General features: G+C 32.3%; 2 protein-coding genes across 2 annotated transcripts; one reads left to right on the forward strand and one right to left on the reverse strand.

Annotated features, from left to right (window-relative positions):
- The first annotated feature begins 10,800 nt into the window (after window positions 1-10,800).
- LOC106392908 (transcription factor AS1-like) lies at window positions 10,801-12,632 on the forward strand. Its single transcript, XM_013833682.3, has 2 exons — window positions 10,801-11,044; window positions 11,374-12,632. The coding sequence occupies exon 2, from the start codon at window positions 11,428-11,430 to the stop codon at window positions 12,466-12,468; it is 1,041 nt and encodes a 346-aa protein (XP_013689136.2). The 5' UTR covers window positions 10,801-11,044; window positions 11,374-11,427; the 3' UTR covers window positions 12,469-12,632.
- Window positions 12,633-12,783: 151 nt separating this feature from the next.
- On the reverse strand, window positions 12,784-16,092 carry LOC125601292 (actin-1-like). Its single transcript, XM_048773557.1, has 4 exons — window positions 16,017-16,092; window positions 15,549-15,942; window positions 13,083-13,696; window positions 12,784-12,989 (listed from the first exon to the last, which is right to left on the reverse strand). The coding sequence occupies exons 1-4, from the start codon at window positions 16,074-16,076 to the stop codon at window positions 12,924-12,926; spliced, it is 1,134 nt and encodes a 377-aa protein (XP_048629514.1). The 5' UTR covers window positions 16,077-16,092; the 3' UTR covers window positions 12,784-12,923.
- Window positions 16,093-16,490: the final 398 nt, after the last annotated feature.

The following is a 16,490-nucleotide window of genomic DNA, read 5'->3' on the forward strand; positions in this document are numbered from 1 at the left end:
AAAACAATCATTTTATTTACTTTATATGGTATAAATTAAACTTTAGTGATATTGACTTAGATACGTAGTATATTTTAATATAAATATTTATTATTGACACTTTCTACTCATTGCAAATTTTGAAATTAACATATTGTTATATTTTTATATAGTACATAATTTATTTCAAATTATATTAATATATATAATATGAATATCTATTAATGAGACTTCATATTCATACGATTTATTAAGGCTCGGCATTTTATCCGATATCCGAACCCGTATCTGAATCCGATCCGAAAATCCAAACCGAAATAGCAAAATATCCGAACGGTCATTGAATTCGGAGAGATTGGATATCTGAAACCAAACAGGTAATATCTGAACCCGAACGGGTAATATCCAAACCCGAATGGATATCCGAAGATAACGAAACATAAGTATACTTAACCCTATATATCTAGTTTACTTCTCTCATTTTATTCAAAATATTTATATTAATGATGCACATTGTTCAAAATGAGATAATATACATATAATTATGGACAAAATCATTTGTTAATCACTTAAAATACATATCAAGCTCTTGTTTCTTGCATTAACAAAAGTTGCATCTAAAATTTCAAAACAACAACTAAATTAGTGTCTTTCTATTTTTAAAGTTTTATCTCCAAACCTATTAATAGTTTAATCTTTTAAAAAATAGAAAACAATTAAGTTAAAAGTATATTTTAAATACAAAAAAAAAACTTAAAACAATGAATAATGAATAATTTTTTTTATTCAAAATTTAAATATCCAAACCCGACCCAAAATATCTGAACCTGAACATAAAATACATGAACCCGACCCGGAGTGTAGAAATACCTGAACGGTTTCTATACCTTTATATTGAAATACCCAAAAATTCTAAATTCCTGATACGGACCCGAACGGATATCTGAATGTCCACCCCTACGATATATGATCATTTGTATCTTGCTTGCACAAAATAATTAAACCATTGATCACAAAATTTTCAATATGGGACTTTTACTATTTTTAGTAATTTATAGTCATTTTAAAAAATTCAAAATATAACATATAAGAAAAAATCTAATTTTTTACTATATGCTGAATGTAATTGTTTAATTTTTTTAATAATATAAAATTGATAAAAAAAGAGGATACAAAAATTGTTATCAAATTGTTATCATTAATTATCATATATATGTTAATCATATTAGGCAATTTTGTAGCTTTTATTTAAGAAAAATATTTTTCTGTACAATACTAATTAATTTGATAGTTAGTTTAATAAAAGCATAGTGTTTTTTTTTTTTGAAACACAAGCATAGTGTATGTTTATATGGACCAATTCATTTTTTTAAGAATTTTAAGAATCATCCTCGTGATGACACGTGCGTACGAAAACATGATGTTTAAAAAAAAGCAGGGGTACCCTAGCCTAAAGCTTGCAAAATATCAGTTTTATATGCCATTTTTTTTATGTTTGGCATAATGTTTTTAAAATATAGTGGTTATGGACAATTCAATAGCGGATCCAGACTTGATTTTAAAAGGTGTCACATTGGGCTTGAGCCCAACATAATTCTTATAGAAACCAAAAATAAACAAAGAAAATGCTTGAGGGCAGAGTCTAACTTGGGAAAGGTGTATCAGTTGCTAAGGAATTAGACCAAACGAACTACATACATTTGCGTCAAATACAATACAAACACAGGTATATAACATTTAACTTGTGGCAGATGAGACCCCATTCCTTAACGTAGGTCCGCTGCATCTAATTATATAAAGCCGAGCATGTGTTCACGTGAAAGGCCGGATATATCAACCGGTGCTGGGTAGGTTAAACATGTAATACATATTAGCAATGCAAAGAAATTCTCACACATTGTTTGCAGGGGTTTTTGCCAAAACTAACCCACAACTTGATTTTAATTCCAAACCTATACCCAAACTTGAATCAAATGCAAAACTAACCTAAAAGCCTAGTGAAATTACAGCTCAGCCCCTTGTGACCAAACAAAAAAACAGAAGCCATTTTTACGAATATAGCCCCAGTAAATCGTCTGAGTCGTCTGAGATGTTGGAAGTCGTCTGGACGACTGAAGTGTAAGTCGTCTGGTACCAGTTTATTTTAAAAATAATTTATAAATTTTGTAAAAAAATATTTTGATGTGTAAAAAATAAAAATCAAGTAATTATAAACAGTTTTAACTGATATAAATTAAGATATGATAAAATTGATTTGTTTTGAAGATAGATGAGTGGAAGTAGTGAATCATGAAATACTTTGGTTTAGGAGTTTGGCAAACATATGTTGTATTATTGTATGTATTGTTAGGGTTAGATTTTGGAAAACTAAAATGTTTTTTTCAAAAATTAGTTTTCACCTATATGTGTTTATTTCTGTGTATAGTAAACACTTTTCAAGTTTGATTTGGTTTTATGAAGTGTTTAATTAGATAATTAAGTTTAGGGGTTATGTTTAGGGTGTGGACGACTTATATTTCAGTCGTCTGTTGAATAATTTACCCGGACGACGTATATTTCAGTCGTCCAGACGACTTACTTGTAAGTCGTCCAGACGACTTACTTGTAAGTCGTCTGGAAAGTCTTCTATTTTAGTTTCCCGCTAAAAATATTTAATTTCCCGCTAAAAATATTAAACTCTTTTGGACGACTTACATGTAAGTCATCTGTTTTAATTTCTTCACCAGACGACTGAAATGTAAGTCGTCCAGGAAGTCGTCTGAGTCAAAAATATTAAATCTAATTAGATTTTTTGTCTCCGTATATAAAGAAAAATTTACACATTCTCTCTCCTCCTCTCAAATGGCTGCAACAAAAATGTAATGTTCATCATTCTAAAACTCTCCAACCTCTCTCTAATCTCTTTGACTTGAAAACACCAAACTTTATATGAATTTTTCAGTTTTGTCTCATGTATTTCTTATTAATCCATCTCTTTTGCAGGTTTTTAATCAAAAGGTACTCATCTTCCACTAATTTAGAGGTATATCTATTAATTTTAGATATGTATTTTTGTGTGTTCTATAAATGTAGATTTATCTAATCTTCCACTCATTTTCTCTATTTTTAAGTCATTTGAACGGTTTTGAATATGGAGGTTTTTCAGATCTGGATTTGATGTGCAGGTTTTTCAGATCTGGAAGACTTCTGGGACGACTTACCTGTTAGTCGTCTGGAAGTCGTCTGGACTTCTTGGAAGTCTTCTGACAAAGTCGTCTGGACTTCCAGGAAGTCGTCTGGACTTCCAGGAAGTCGTCTGGACTTCCAGGAAGTCGTCTGGACTTCCAGGAAGTCGTCTGGACTTCCAGGAAGTCGTCTGGACTTCCAGGAAGTCGTCTGGACTTCCAGGAAGTCGTCTGGACTTCTAGGAAGTCGTCTGGATTTTTCTGAGCGTTTTGGTAAGTTCTTATGTCTGATTTTTCTTCATTTGGTAACTTCTTGTTGTATAAAGTTCTTACTTTTTTCCCAAACTAAAACTCTCCAAACCCACTCTAATCTCTTTGACTTGAAAACACCAAACTTTATATGAATTTTTCAATTTTGTCTCATGTCTTTGTTACTAATCTATTTTTTTTTTGCAGGTTTTTAATTATTTGGTACTCATCTTCCACTAATTTAAAGGTAGATCTATTATTTTTAGATATGTATTTTTGTGTGTTCTGTAAAGGTAGATTTATCTAATCTTCCACTCATTTTTTTTTGTTTTTAAGCCATTTGAACGTTTTTGAATATGCAGGTTTTTCAGATATGGATTTAATATCCAGGTTTTTCAGATCTGGAAGACTTCTGGGACGACTTACTTGTTAGTCGTCTGGAAGTCGTCTGGAAGTCGTCTGGAAGTCGTCTGGACTTCCTAAAAGTCGTCTGGACTTCCTGTAAAGTCGTCTGGAAGTCGTCTGGAAGTCGTCTGGACTTCCTAAAAGTCGTCTGGACTTCCTGTAAAGTCGTCTGGAAGTCGTCTGAACTTCCTAAAAGTCTTCTGGCAAAGTCGTCTGAACTTCCTGGAAGTCGTCTGGACTTCTTAGAAGTCGTCTGGACTTCTTAAAAGTTGTCTGGTCTTGTCTACTCAAGTGGAATCCAAGCTTGTCTTTGTAGATGAATGATCTATAATAGTTTTGTTTGTAGTCTGTTTTATGAATTGCATGTATACTCTTTTAGTTGTGAATTTTTTGTAAAATCAGTAATAATGTTTTCCAAGATGTATTAAATGTGCTAACAATGTGTTTACACATTTACAAATTAATGAAATAATAGACTTCAGTAGCCTTTTTCTTATCTTTGGATCTCTCATATGCAATAATAAACTCCAATGGCCTTTTTCTCATCTTAATAAACAAGAATGTTGGTAAGAGATGGAAACAAACAATAGTAACTAGTCAAAGCATATCATATTTTTTATAAGTTTGCATTGAAAAACTTAGTCAAATTTAGTAAAACTAAGGGAGAGAACATATTTTGTAAATATGAGTTTTACATATCTTGAAGTTACTTATCACTCTTAAAAATACAAGTTATTCAAAAACTAACGTAGAAGACTTAAAAACTTTTGGAGAAGACGCGGACGACTTCAATCTAAGTTGTCTAGACGACTAAACTATATGTCGTCTGGTCAACGCAGAGGTTATTTTTGCAATTGACTTTGAAATCTGTTATTTCGGACGACTGAAAGTTAAGTCGTCTACTATTGTTTGGTTAAAAAAAACTCCAAAAAAGCTAGACGACTTACATTTCAGTCGTCAGAGGTTAGTTTTGCATTTGACTGGATTATTTCAGAAGTTTGACTTTTTGGACGACTTACATTTCAGTCGTCTAGTGAAAATTAAAATAATAATATTTTTTTAAAAGTAGACGACTTACAGTTAAGTCGTCATAGGTTAGTTTTGCAATTGAAAAAAAAAACTTCAAGATTTAATTATATACAGACGACTTATAATTCAGTCGTCCACGAGACGACTGAAATGTAAGTCGTCCAGGATTTACGAGGTTTGACCAGAATCTCGGAAAAAAATCCTGGACGACTTACAATTAAGTCGTCTGGTGGACGACTGAATTATAAGTCGTCTGTGTATAATTAAATCTTGAAGTTTTTTTTTTCAATTGCAAAACTAACCTATGACTACTTAATTGTAAGTCGTTTACTTTAAAAAAAATATTATTATTTTAATTTTCGCCAGACGACTGAAATGTAAGTCGTCTGGGGAAGTCAAACTTCTGAAATTATCCAGTCAAATACAAAACTAACCTATGACGACTGAAATGTAAGTCGTCTAGGTTCTTTGGAATTTTTTTTGAAACCAAACAATAGTAGACGACTTAACTTTCAGTCGTCTCAGGTTACAGATTTCAAAGTCAATTGCAAAAATAACCTCTGCGTTGACCAGACGACTTCCAGGTAAGTCGTCTACAGCCAGACGACTGAAAGGTAAGTCGTCTACAGCCAGACGACTTCCCAAGTAAGTCGTCTGACGAACAGATCTGGAAAAAAACTCGATGTCATACCTTAAATTGGTGAGATAAGTTCCTTAGCATACATAAGGCTTCTCCAAGCACACAGAATCACAAACGGAAGTCACCCACCCATAATCGTTAGCTTCTATGACTCTATGAACCATTAAAATTTTAGAATCAAAATCTTGGGTTTTTTTAGCTCATTGTGGAGAGAAAGTGATAGATATGTTGTGTTTAGTTCACAAGAATGGAAAAAGAAGAAGGGTAAATCGATTTTGGGAGCATTAAGAGCTTCAAATTGGTTGTTCATGGTGGTTGTGGTATTGATGATAATGGCAATCTTGTAATTACTTGAAGATGATGAGGGTGAGAGAGTAAATATGTCATTTTCGAAAAAAAAAAAAAAAAAAAAAAATTGATGGCATTTTCGTAAATTATATGAACTTATGGGGTGAATAGGGCAAAACCAATTTTCAAAAAAAAAGGAGGTTAGTTTTGTGTTTGACTTTAAGTTGTAAGTCAATTTTGCAAAAATCCCTTGTTTGCATGCATATGATTTCTTATACATACCTTGGTGCCTTGGTCTTTGGAGTGATACTTTCCTTAAACATTTTTATATATGTTTTATAATTTTTCTCTTTAATTTTCTGAAGATTTTTAAGAATAATTTATTTTTAATAGTATATATATTTTTATGTGTTTTTCATAATTAATAATTTTAACACTTTATTATAATATTTTTATAAATAAATACATAAAAGGTATAATATTTTTAAACCGAAAAATATAAATGTAAAAAAATTTAAAAACATAAAATTACAAAAAAAAATTATTAATAACAAATTTAAAAATTATTAAAACTAAAAATATTAAATAATATATAATATTACTTTTGTGTAATATTTGGTGTTATGGTTGAAGAAGACAAAAAAAAATAGAACACCAAAACACTAAATTTGATATAATTTTAACATCAAATTTGGAGGCATTGTTGGAGATGTGTTTTGAAACAAATAAACTAATATATATATGTGTTTTAGTAATGAATTTATCTTAACTGTTGAAAAAACTATAGATAACTTAAATTACTTAACAACCAAATTAAATAAATTTTACAAACACAAAAGACAAATTTGTTTTTTCAATCCAAATGCACAATAATACTTTTGTCATGGTCAGAAGAAGTTATATGGAAAAAGGAAAATTAATCATAAATAGTAAAAAGAGGAAAAGAAAAGAAAAATACAGAAAAAGAGAGAAAAAGCCGGAGGGGATGGAGCACATGAGGTAAACGGCAAGAGATGGCAGAGGGAAGATCAGAGAAAGGATCTGCCTCAATTTGACAACTCATATGTCATGTCATCTCATCTCTCACTATTATTTCTTAACACTTTTCTCTGATTCCCTCAGCATTTACTTTTATTATTTAGTGCTTTTGCTCTGTTTCACATTCTATTATACAACCCTATATTTATACTATTGTTTTTATTAATAATTTTCTCCACTAATTAAAATTGTGTTTAGATCATCATTGTTTAGGTCTTTAAATGCATGAAGCATTATGAAGTAATGAACTGATTTAAAGTAGTATCAGCGCCGGCCAGATCTCGGGTCCGGGAAATTAAGAACTTTGGTCCAGAACCTCTAGATAATAAAAAAATAAACAGATTTAAACTGGTTTCAAAATTTAATTCACTAATTGTGTAGGATGTGTTAGTGCTGCTACTGTATAATAATAGAGATCCAAATAAATTTACAACTAGCAATGACTAATTGAATACAAGTGTACAATTTTGATTTTTTTTTAAGGTACAACTTTTTTTAAATGATAGAAGATATTACTACGCAATATTAGTTTGTGGAGAGAACTTCTTAGGTTCGCTATTTACAAACTCTTATTTGCATGTGTACACAAATAAATCGTAAATAAAATACTAAAACATTTAAATAAATAATTAAAAAAAATAACTTGGACTCGATTACAAATGTTTGCCAGTTTTTGGATTTTGTTGTGGTATACCAAAAGAGTTCGTGCCGGGTGATATTATTTTGTCAAAAGGGTATGTACCATACCCTTATTTGGAATCGTACACTTATGATTTGTGTTCAAACTTGTATAAAATATGCGTTATTTAAATTGTGATGGAAATACGCTTTACAGTCCAAAAGCTATATTTACCGAAGACAAAAACTATCAGACGATTTCAACGTGTGTACCAAATGAGTTTTTGATTTGCTCTCAAGATCTTTTGTATTTAATATTAGTATGTATGATCAAACTGTTTGATAATCCAACCTCTAACAAACGCAACCAGTTTTCATCACAGAAGATTCGAACTGATGTGTGCATATTGAATATCATACCGATTGAAAAAGGAGTTCTAAACAAACTGTCTGATGAGAACAAAAGGTGGAAAGGGTATAAAAGGAATGCTGCAATTTTGGTTTGGAACAAGATTGTGAATATTTCAATTTCAATAGGAGTATAAGTTATAAAGGATTAGCTTATTGTAATAAAGGTGCATTTGATGTAAAATTGTTTTTTCAATGAATAAAATTTAATATTAATTTAAAAAATAAAAAATAGCATACCAGTTCACATGAAAATTAAATTTTCAGTTAAAAATTGAGTCGGTTTCCTTTAAGTAGATCAATATATCTATTCGGTTTAGTTAGTTCAAACTTCAATTATACCCCCTTGTTATTAAAAAAGAAGCAATAAAAAACTTTGATTTTATATATTATTAGCAAGTTTACCATTATACTTATGTGTCAACACCACAACTCTTTTCACACCATATTTAAACAACTATTCATTTATTAGAAAAATTACAATATATGCCATCAACCTCTATACATTATATCATTTATTATTTATTATATCATTTATCAAAATATATTAATTTAAATGTATTTTCATATCAGATTCCTAACTGGTAATACATATAGAAACTAACTAATATATCGTGTATGAAATTTCCCATTCCTTGAACGTTAATCACATACATTGTCATGTGTAAGTTTATTTTGCAAAATACAATAATAATTTTGTAAGTACGAAGTTACACAAATTATATAAATTTCATTTTTTTTTTTGCATTTTAATCATTGTTTTTCTGTAAAACAATTTGTATATATTATATACCTCAGCATGATTACCTAGTATAATGTACATTTGCAAGCATTAATTGAATAACTAAAAATGAGAAAGTTATCTATGTAACGAACTCCATCTTCTTCAAGCTCAAGCTTTCTCTCTGTCATAAATTCGTGTTCGTAATAGTTCATAATCTCGACCGTGATACGAGTCACAGAGACCAACATGTGTGATTAGTCATATCTCAATATACGCAACTAGAAGCATGCGTAAACCAATCCAAGGCCTACCACTAGTTCCTACCAAACATATTATTCTTGTTTTGGTAAAATCAACCAACCATGTGGTTGTTGTTGTTTTTTTAATCAAAACCATGATGGCTGTTTTTTTTGTCAACTACCTATATATATAGAGTGAATTGGTTTAAGACCCAAAAAAGAATGATGAAATTAACAAGCTATTTATGATGGAATAAGTTTTTTATCTATAGAAAGTAGCATGGTATGGGATTTAGGGTATTGACTTAACTAGAGAAAATGTTGTGTATACAAGATGCAATTTCACATCTATATATATATATATATATATATATATATATATTTTACTACCTATATTCCTAAACCAAATTTTGATTGGCATTTCCATGAATAATCCTATTAGATCAATATATATCTTGTTTACGTAATAAAATAAAATTATTTTACTTTTAGTCTGTTTTGCTAGGACTTAGCGCGGTAGTTGTAACTCTAGAAATGTAAACTAAGATCATATCTAATGGTTTATTCTATTTTTCACTTTAAAATAGAGTAACTCTGTAATAGAGTTGAATTCTAGTTCAATGGTACTATATTTTAGAGTGAAAAATAGAGTGATGAACAAAAAATAAACAACTTACTCTATATTTAAAGTAAACTTATTTTTACTCTATTATAGAGTAAAAATAGAATAATATTGAAAAATTTTTACTCCAAAATTTATTTTAGAATTGAAAATATAGTAGAATTGAAGATACCCCGAACTGTAACTTTCAAAATGATCATTTTTTTTTTTTTTTTTTTGGCGACAATGATCATCCAAGAAACGAAAAGAAGCAAGCTATCTCTGAAAGAAAAAAGATTAGAAAGGAAGAAGCTATCTCTAAGGTAATAAATACTCGACTGAATTTATAATATTGGCTGTGACTACGAAGCATATAGTGACGTCATACATTAATATGTATGTATGTGGTTGCCTAATTAGTATAAGCTAAGAAAAGTTGGAGGTGGTAGAGAGTGACAGAGTCAATCATAAAAGAGTGAAAGCTTTGTCTGCCTGATTATAGCACTAGGAGTCTCTAAATTACGCCAGTGAGTAAAAGTGTGCATGGTAGCAAACACAAGTAGTGTTGAGTAGTGGTAATCGGATGTGATGGAACAAAGAAAAAGATTTCTTGGTAGGGTTTCTAGGGACCATTACTGTTTTTACATGCTTTTGCAAAAGACACCATCCTCATTTTCTGATACGTGTCCATCTCAACAACAATTACTCATACGTCAAATCCTGTTTTTACCCACCAAAACCAATTTAAAATGTAAAGAAAACGGTTTGTTTATGTATAACAATACTGATCAAAAAAAAAAAATTTACACCTGGTTCAAAAAAAAAAAATAATTACATCACTACATATTGAATAATGTTGTCAAAAAGATTAAGTTTATTAATAGTTTTCTTTTCTGAAAATATACTTGTTTGAAAGATCTACATAGTTTTTTTTTCTAAAACATTAGTCTCTTGTGTATATATTAAATAAAGAAATCAAAAAGTAGATTTACCAAATTAATACATTACAGAAAACAAATATCTATTTTAAGCAATATAAATCGTAGAAAAATTTCCAAATCTATAGATGTGTTTAACAAGTTTGAGTAGTTTCTTTAATTACGTGATCTAAATTTTTTAACTTTAAGAAAAAATTGTAAATGTATTTCAATATATAATAGATTTATTAAAATTGATTAAAACAAAAAATGTGATGATAATATTATTATCATTTTTTAAAAATAATTTTATCATAGATACTACTATATTTTGAATCAAATTTGACTTTTGTTTACTTTAATGTTATTGAAAACGAATTTGAGATCCCAATGTAAAATAAAAATAAAAATAAAAAAATATCATATTAGCAAACAAACTAATGGAATATCAAACTTTTACCTCCACGCGCCACTGTTAAGAGAGTTTTTTCACCACTTGTGCGTATAGCCGAAGAAACGTCAGTGTCCCAGTCGATAAACTTTTTTCCTCCTTTATTAGATAGATTTCTTTTATCAATCTGCCGTCTCTGTGATCTACTAATCGGGTACGTTGTCTGGTTTATAAAGCCTCTCTCTTTGGTCTTTTCATTTCCTCTTCCACTTCGCCGACGAGATTAAAGTCCAAGACAGAACAATCTGTGTGAATGGAAGAAGTTACTCTGATTCTCCTTTTCAAGATTATCTTGTGAGCAATTTTTTTTCCTTGCACACTCTCTTATCTTGAATGCTCTTACGCCAATAGTGTTTTGGTTTCAACTATTAACTCCTCTGTTTTGGTTTCAACTATTAACTCCTCTGTTTTGGTTTCAACTATTAACCCCTCTGTTTTGGTTTCAACAATTAACTCCTCTGTTTTGGTTTCAACCATTAACTACTCGGTTCTGGTTTCAGCCTTGTTAAAGTGTTAGTCTTTCTCATCTTTGATGGTTCTTGAGTGTCAGATCCCTCTGTTTCAAATGGGTTGCTCTGTTTTTCGATCTTAAAGTTTTGATCTTTTTTGGAAAATTAACGCAGATGAAGAAGGAATGGTGTTGAGATGGGAAGGAGTGATGTCTCGAGGAGAAGGAGATGAAGGAGAGGCAACGTTGGACTGGTGAAGAAGATGCATTGCTACGCGCCTACGTCAGACAGTTCGGTCCTAGAGAATGGCACCTCGTCTCCGACCGCATGAACAAGCCTCTCAACCGTGACGCCAAGTCTTGTCTAGAGCGGTGGAAGAACTACCTCAAGCCAGGGATCAAGAAAGGGTCTCTGACCGAGGAAGAGCAGAGGCTTGTGATCCGTTTACAGGAGAAGCACGGCAACAAGTGGAAGAAGATCGCCGCCGAGGTTCCCGGGAGGACGGCGAAGCGGTTAGGGAAGTGGTGGGAAGTGTTCAAGGAGAAGCAGCAGAGAGAGGAGAAAGAGAGTAACAAGAGAGTCGAGCCTATTGACGAGAGCAAGTACGATAGGATCCTCGAGAGTTTCGCTGAGAAGCTTGTGAAAGAACGCTCTGTTTCGGTCCCTATGGCTAGTTCTAATGGTCCTCCTTCTAATCATGTGATCCCGCCTTGGTTAGCTACTCCTAACAACGGGAACAGTGTTTCTGTGAGACCTCCCTCGGTGACTCTCACTTTATCACCTTCCTCAGTGGCTGCAGCTTCACCTCAACCGCCTATACCATGGCTGCAGCAGCCTGAGAGAGGAGAGACTCATGTGTTAGGGAGTATGATACCGTCTTGTAGTGGTGGTAATGAGAGTGTGTTCATGTCAGAGCTCATGGAGTGTTGTAGAGAGTTGGAGGAAGGACACAGAGCATGGGCTGAGCATAAGAAGGAGGCGGCTTGGAGGCTGAGGAGACTGGAGCTGCAGCTAGAGTCAGAGAAGACGAGTAGACAAAGGGAGAAGATGGAGGAGATTGAGGCAAAGATGAAGGCTTTGAGGGAAGAGCAGAAGATGGCAATGGAGAAGATTGAAGGAGAGTATAGAGAACAGCTTGTGGGCTTGAGGAGAGACGCTGAGGCCAAGGAGCAGAAGCTGGCTGATCAGTGGAGTTCTAAGCATATTAGGCTCACCAAGTTTCTTGAACAGCACATGGGTTGCAGGCAGAGGCTATTAGACCGTCCCTGAACCCTGAACCAAACCTACTAAGATGTCTTCTCCTCTTTGTTGTGTCATGTAATGTGAGCTTTTTGTTTTGAGTTTCTTTTTTCATTTGGTGTCTCCAATGTTAATCAGACTTTTTGGTTCCTTAACTCAGCATTTATTGTATGTCTTGGTTTCTCTTCTTTAAATCATTTGGTATCTCCAATTTAGGCATTGCAACACTTTCTATACTTTACAACTTCAGTTGATAAAAAGTGTACAAGATAAAACAGAGATAACTACACATTGGCTATGTAATAATCAAAGAGAAAGAGATATTATTATTCACTTAAAAAGACAGTTGAAAGTTGAAACTAAATAAGAATAAGAAAATAAATCCTTGAAAATGTCTTTGGCCGAAGTTTCAAAATATAAAAGAACAAAAAAAAAAACAAAGAGCAGCATAACACTTATTTTCAGAAAAATGATGAACTTTGAACTTAGAAGCACTTCCTGTGAACAATGGATGGGCCTGACTCATCATACTCTGCCTTTGCAATCCACATCTGCACACATTAAGACAAAACATCTTGATTTAGTTAAGCTGCAGGGTAGCTAGAGACTGATAAGGAACCAACTTAAATGGTTTAGGTGTGTACCTGCTGGAAGGTACTGAGTGAGGCCAAGATAGATCCTCCAATCCAGACAGAGTATTTCCTCTCAGGAGGAGCAACAACTTTGATCTTCATGCTGCTTGGAGCCAAAGCAGTGATCTCCTTACTCATTCTATCAGCAATCCCAGGGAACATTGTGGTTCCACCACTAAGCACAATGTTACCATACAAGTCCTTTCTGATGTCGACATCACACTTCATTATGGAGTTATAGGTTGTTTCATGGATACCTGGATTCTCCATACCAATCATAGACGGTTGGTAAAGAACCTCAGGGCAACGGAACCGTTCAGCACCGATGGTGATCACTTGTCCATCAGGCATCTCGTAGTTCTTCTCAACAGATGAGCTAGTTTTGGATGTCTCTAGCTCCTGCTCGTAGTCAAGAGCGATGTAGCAGAGCTTCTCCTTTATGTCTCTGACGATTTCCCGCTCTGCTGTGGTGGTGAAAGAGTAGCCACGCTCGGTTAGGATCTTCATAAACGCGTCCGTGAGGTCACGGCCTGCTAGATCAAGACGTAGGATGGCATGTGGAAGTGCATAACCCTCGTAGATAGGAACCGTGTGGCTCACGCCATCTCCAGAGTCAAGCACGATGCCTGCAACACACATACCATAATCAAACAAAAGCTTTATACTCTACACTATACAGAACGGTTTGGTTTCAGTTTTGAGTTCGGTTAGTTTGAAAAGCTTCTGAAACTATTTCGGTTCGGTTCTCAGTTTGTTAAGTTTTCAAAAAATAATAAATAACTAGATTTTGACCCGCGCAGGCGCGCGGGTATACATTTTGAAAAATATGTTGATATTTGTTTTTCATGTAATTATTAAGGTTTTACAAAATGAATCCAAAGAACAGAACCAATACCGATCCGAAAATATAGTACCAAACCCGAACATAAATTGATTAAATATTCGAATTATTCAAAATTTTGTTATTTAGAGAACCAAATCTGATCCGAACCGAAGTATTCGGGTACCCGAATTTATCTAAAAATAGATTTATATACTTATATATATATATATTAATTATTTTTAGATTTAACGTATATAAAACATTAAGAATGATACTTTTAAATTGGTTTAAATACTTGAAAATATATATATAGATAGTCAAAAGTAAATATCTGCAATAGTTAAAGTATACTCAAATCACCAAAATACTTAAAATAATTATTGATTCCGTATCCAAAACTTTAAATCAAACCAATTGATATGTTAAGCTTAGGTATTCTGACATATGTTATTCAAATTTATAGGTAATATATTATTTTATTTATAGATTTTGAGAAATTTAAAATAGATAATGATTTAAAACTTTAAAAATAATTTAAATGGGTTATCCAAACGCGAACCAAACCCGCAAAGATCCGAATCAAACTCAAACCAAAATTTAGAAACATCCTAACAGGGCTTAAATCTTTGACTCCGAAAACCCGAAACACAAACCGATCAGAACCAAACCCGTATGGGTGCCCGAAATCTCATCCCTATTCATTATTATATATCGTATACTGTCATCATATAATTAATTGTATTTTATACGTACCATCATATAAGTAATCATATAATTAATAGTATTTTATATGTACCATCATATAAATAATTACATATATTATATTTATAAAACTTAATAGGAAATATAAAAACGATAATTTGAGTTGGTATTTCAAATTGGGCTTTGTATTGTATTTTTATTATATATATTGACAACATTTTTGTATAATGGTTATTGAAAAATAGTTTAGTAAAAATCCATTTTTGAATATATGTATTAGTTTTAATCAATTTTGATATAAATCAACTTTAAATTATTATTTTGATTTGAAATATGTGTATAAAGTTTAAATTTTGTTTTATGGTTAGTTTAGAAAAAAAAAAGTTTTATGCGATTAGATTGACCCGTTTTCGTATATTTTAAATCTCGCCCAGATAGATAGTTTTTTATAATATGATGGACTTTTAATTTTCTTAAAAACATAAGCCCATTACTTTTTTTTCTTAATACTACTATCCTTGTTTCCAAACAAAATTAATTTTTTTTTAAAAGACTACAATTTATGTTTCCAAACACTCCAAATTTTTTAATAGTCCTATTCAAGTCTCCAAACACTCCAATTTTGTACTTGAGTTTTAATAAGATAGATAAATAACCGAATTATCTAAAAATTAACCAAAATAACTGAACCGAACTAACCGAAATTAACCAAAAACATCCGAGTTTAAAAAAAAATTAAAACATTATCTAACTTAAACAGAAAAAATGGTTGTTTCGGTAAAATTTTAAAACCAAAATTAATCGAAGCCCAAACCAAACCGATTTTTTTTTTTGTATTGTGGCCAAAGGGAACTAACCAAAATAAAAAAAATACCAGACCCGAATAAACCAAAATAACTGAAATAGGGCTAGTACAAAGCTTTCAAGCTTTATAGCATTAGGACTACACTCACCGGTTGTACGACCACTGGCGTAAAGGGAAAGCACAGCCTGAATAGCCACATACATAGCCGGAGCATTGAAAGTCTCAAACATGATCTGGGTCATCTTCTCACGGTTAGCTTTCGGGTTAAGAGGTGCTTCAGTGAGTAGAATAGGATGCTCCTCAGGTGCAACACGAAGCTCGTTGTAGAAAGTGTGATGCCAAATCTTTTCCATGTCATCCCAGTTGTTGACAATGCCGTGCTCAATAGGATACTTGAGAGTTAGAATACCACGTTTTGATTGAGCTTCATCGCCAACGTAAGCATCCTTTTGGCCCATACCAACCATCACTCCGGTGTGACGTGGACGACCCACGATGCTGGGAAACACAGCTCGTGGTGCATCATCCCCAGCAAAACCAGCCTAAGTCAATAACAGAGACATGATCTCAGACAGAAACTAAATGATACATTGTTCCATGGGAACAAGAAACATACCTTAACCATTCCGGTTCCATTGTCGCAGACAAGAGGTTGAATGTCTTCACCGTCAGCCATTTTGCTACCTTGTGCAAAACAAAAGGATATGATTTTTTAAAAATTCTTCAAAACATATTTTTTTATTACCAACGACAATTAAGACAAGTGAGATCAGTCTTGTAATGATTATGTCTATGTAATAGATTAACTATGTACAAAGAACAATCTTAGATCGAGAATCTATTAAACAATTTCCAAAATATTATTATAAAATTCAGGAAAAACAGGGGTGATTAAACAAATATGACAATATGATAAACACAGATCGAAGATGAGCTCATGCATGGTGGATTGAGTGTAGAATCGAATTGAGGCAAATATGAAATCCAAACAAAACGTACAGTTGGGTATTCGAATGCACAATGAAGAATCTAAACATTACCTGAAACCGAGAGAAAAATAAAAAAACTGGAGGAAGGCCGAGCGAAAATG

The sequence above is a fragment of the Brassica napus genome, unplaced genomic scaffold (genome assembly GCF_020379485.1).
Source record: "Brassica napus cultivar Da-Ae unplaced genomic scaffold, Da-Ae ScsIHWf_2519;HRSCAF=3256, whole genome shotgun sequence".
NCBI classification, from domain to species: Eukaryota; Viridiplantae; Streptophyta; class Magnoliopsida; order Brassicales; family Brassicaceae; genus Brassica; species Brassica napus.

Excerpts from the sequence above, each read along its gene's own strand:
- LOC125601292 (XM_048773557.1), bottom strand. The coding sequence starts at position 16,076 with ATGGCTGACGGTGAAGACATTCAACCTCTTGTCTGCGACAATGGAACC. Across the intron at positions 15,943-16,016 it reads ATGGAACCGGAATGGTTAAG|GCTGGTTTTGCTGGGGATGA; the intron begins GTATGTTTCTTG and ends TTATTGACTTAG. Across the intron at positions 13,697-15,548 it reads CGCCAGTGGTCGTACAACCG|GCATCGTGCTTGACTCTGGA; the intron begins GTGAGTGTAGTC and ends TGTGTGTTGCAG.
- LOC106392908 (XM_013833682.3), top strand. The coding sequence starts at position 11,428 with ATGAAGGAGAGGCAACGTTGGACTGGTGAAGAAGATGCATTGCTACGC.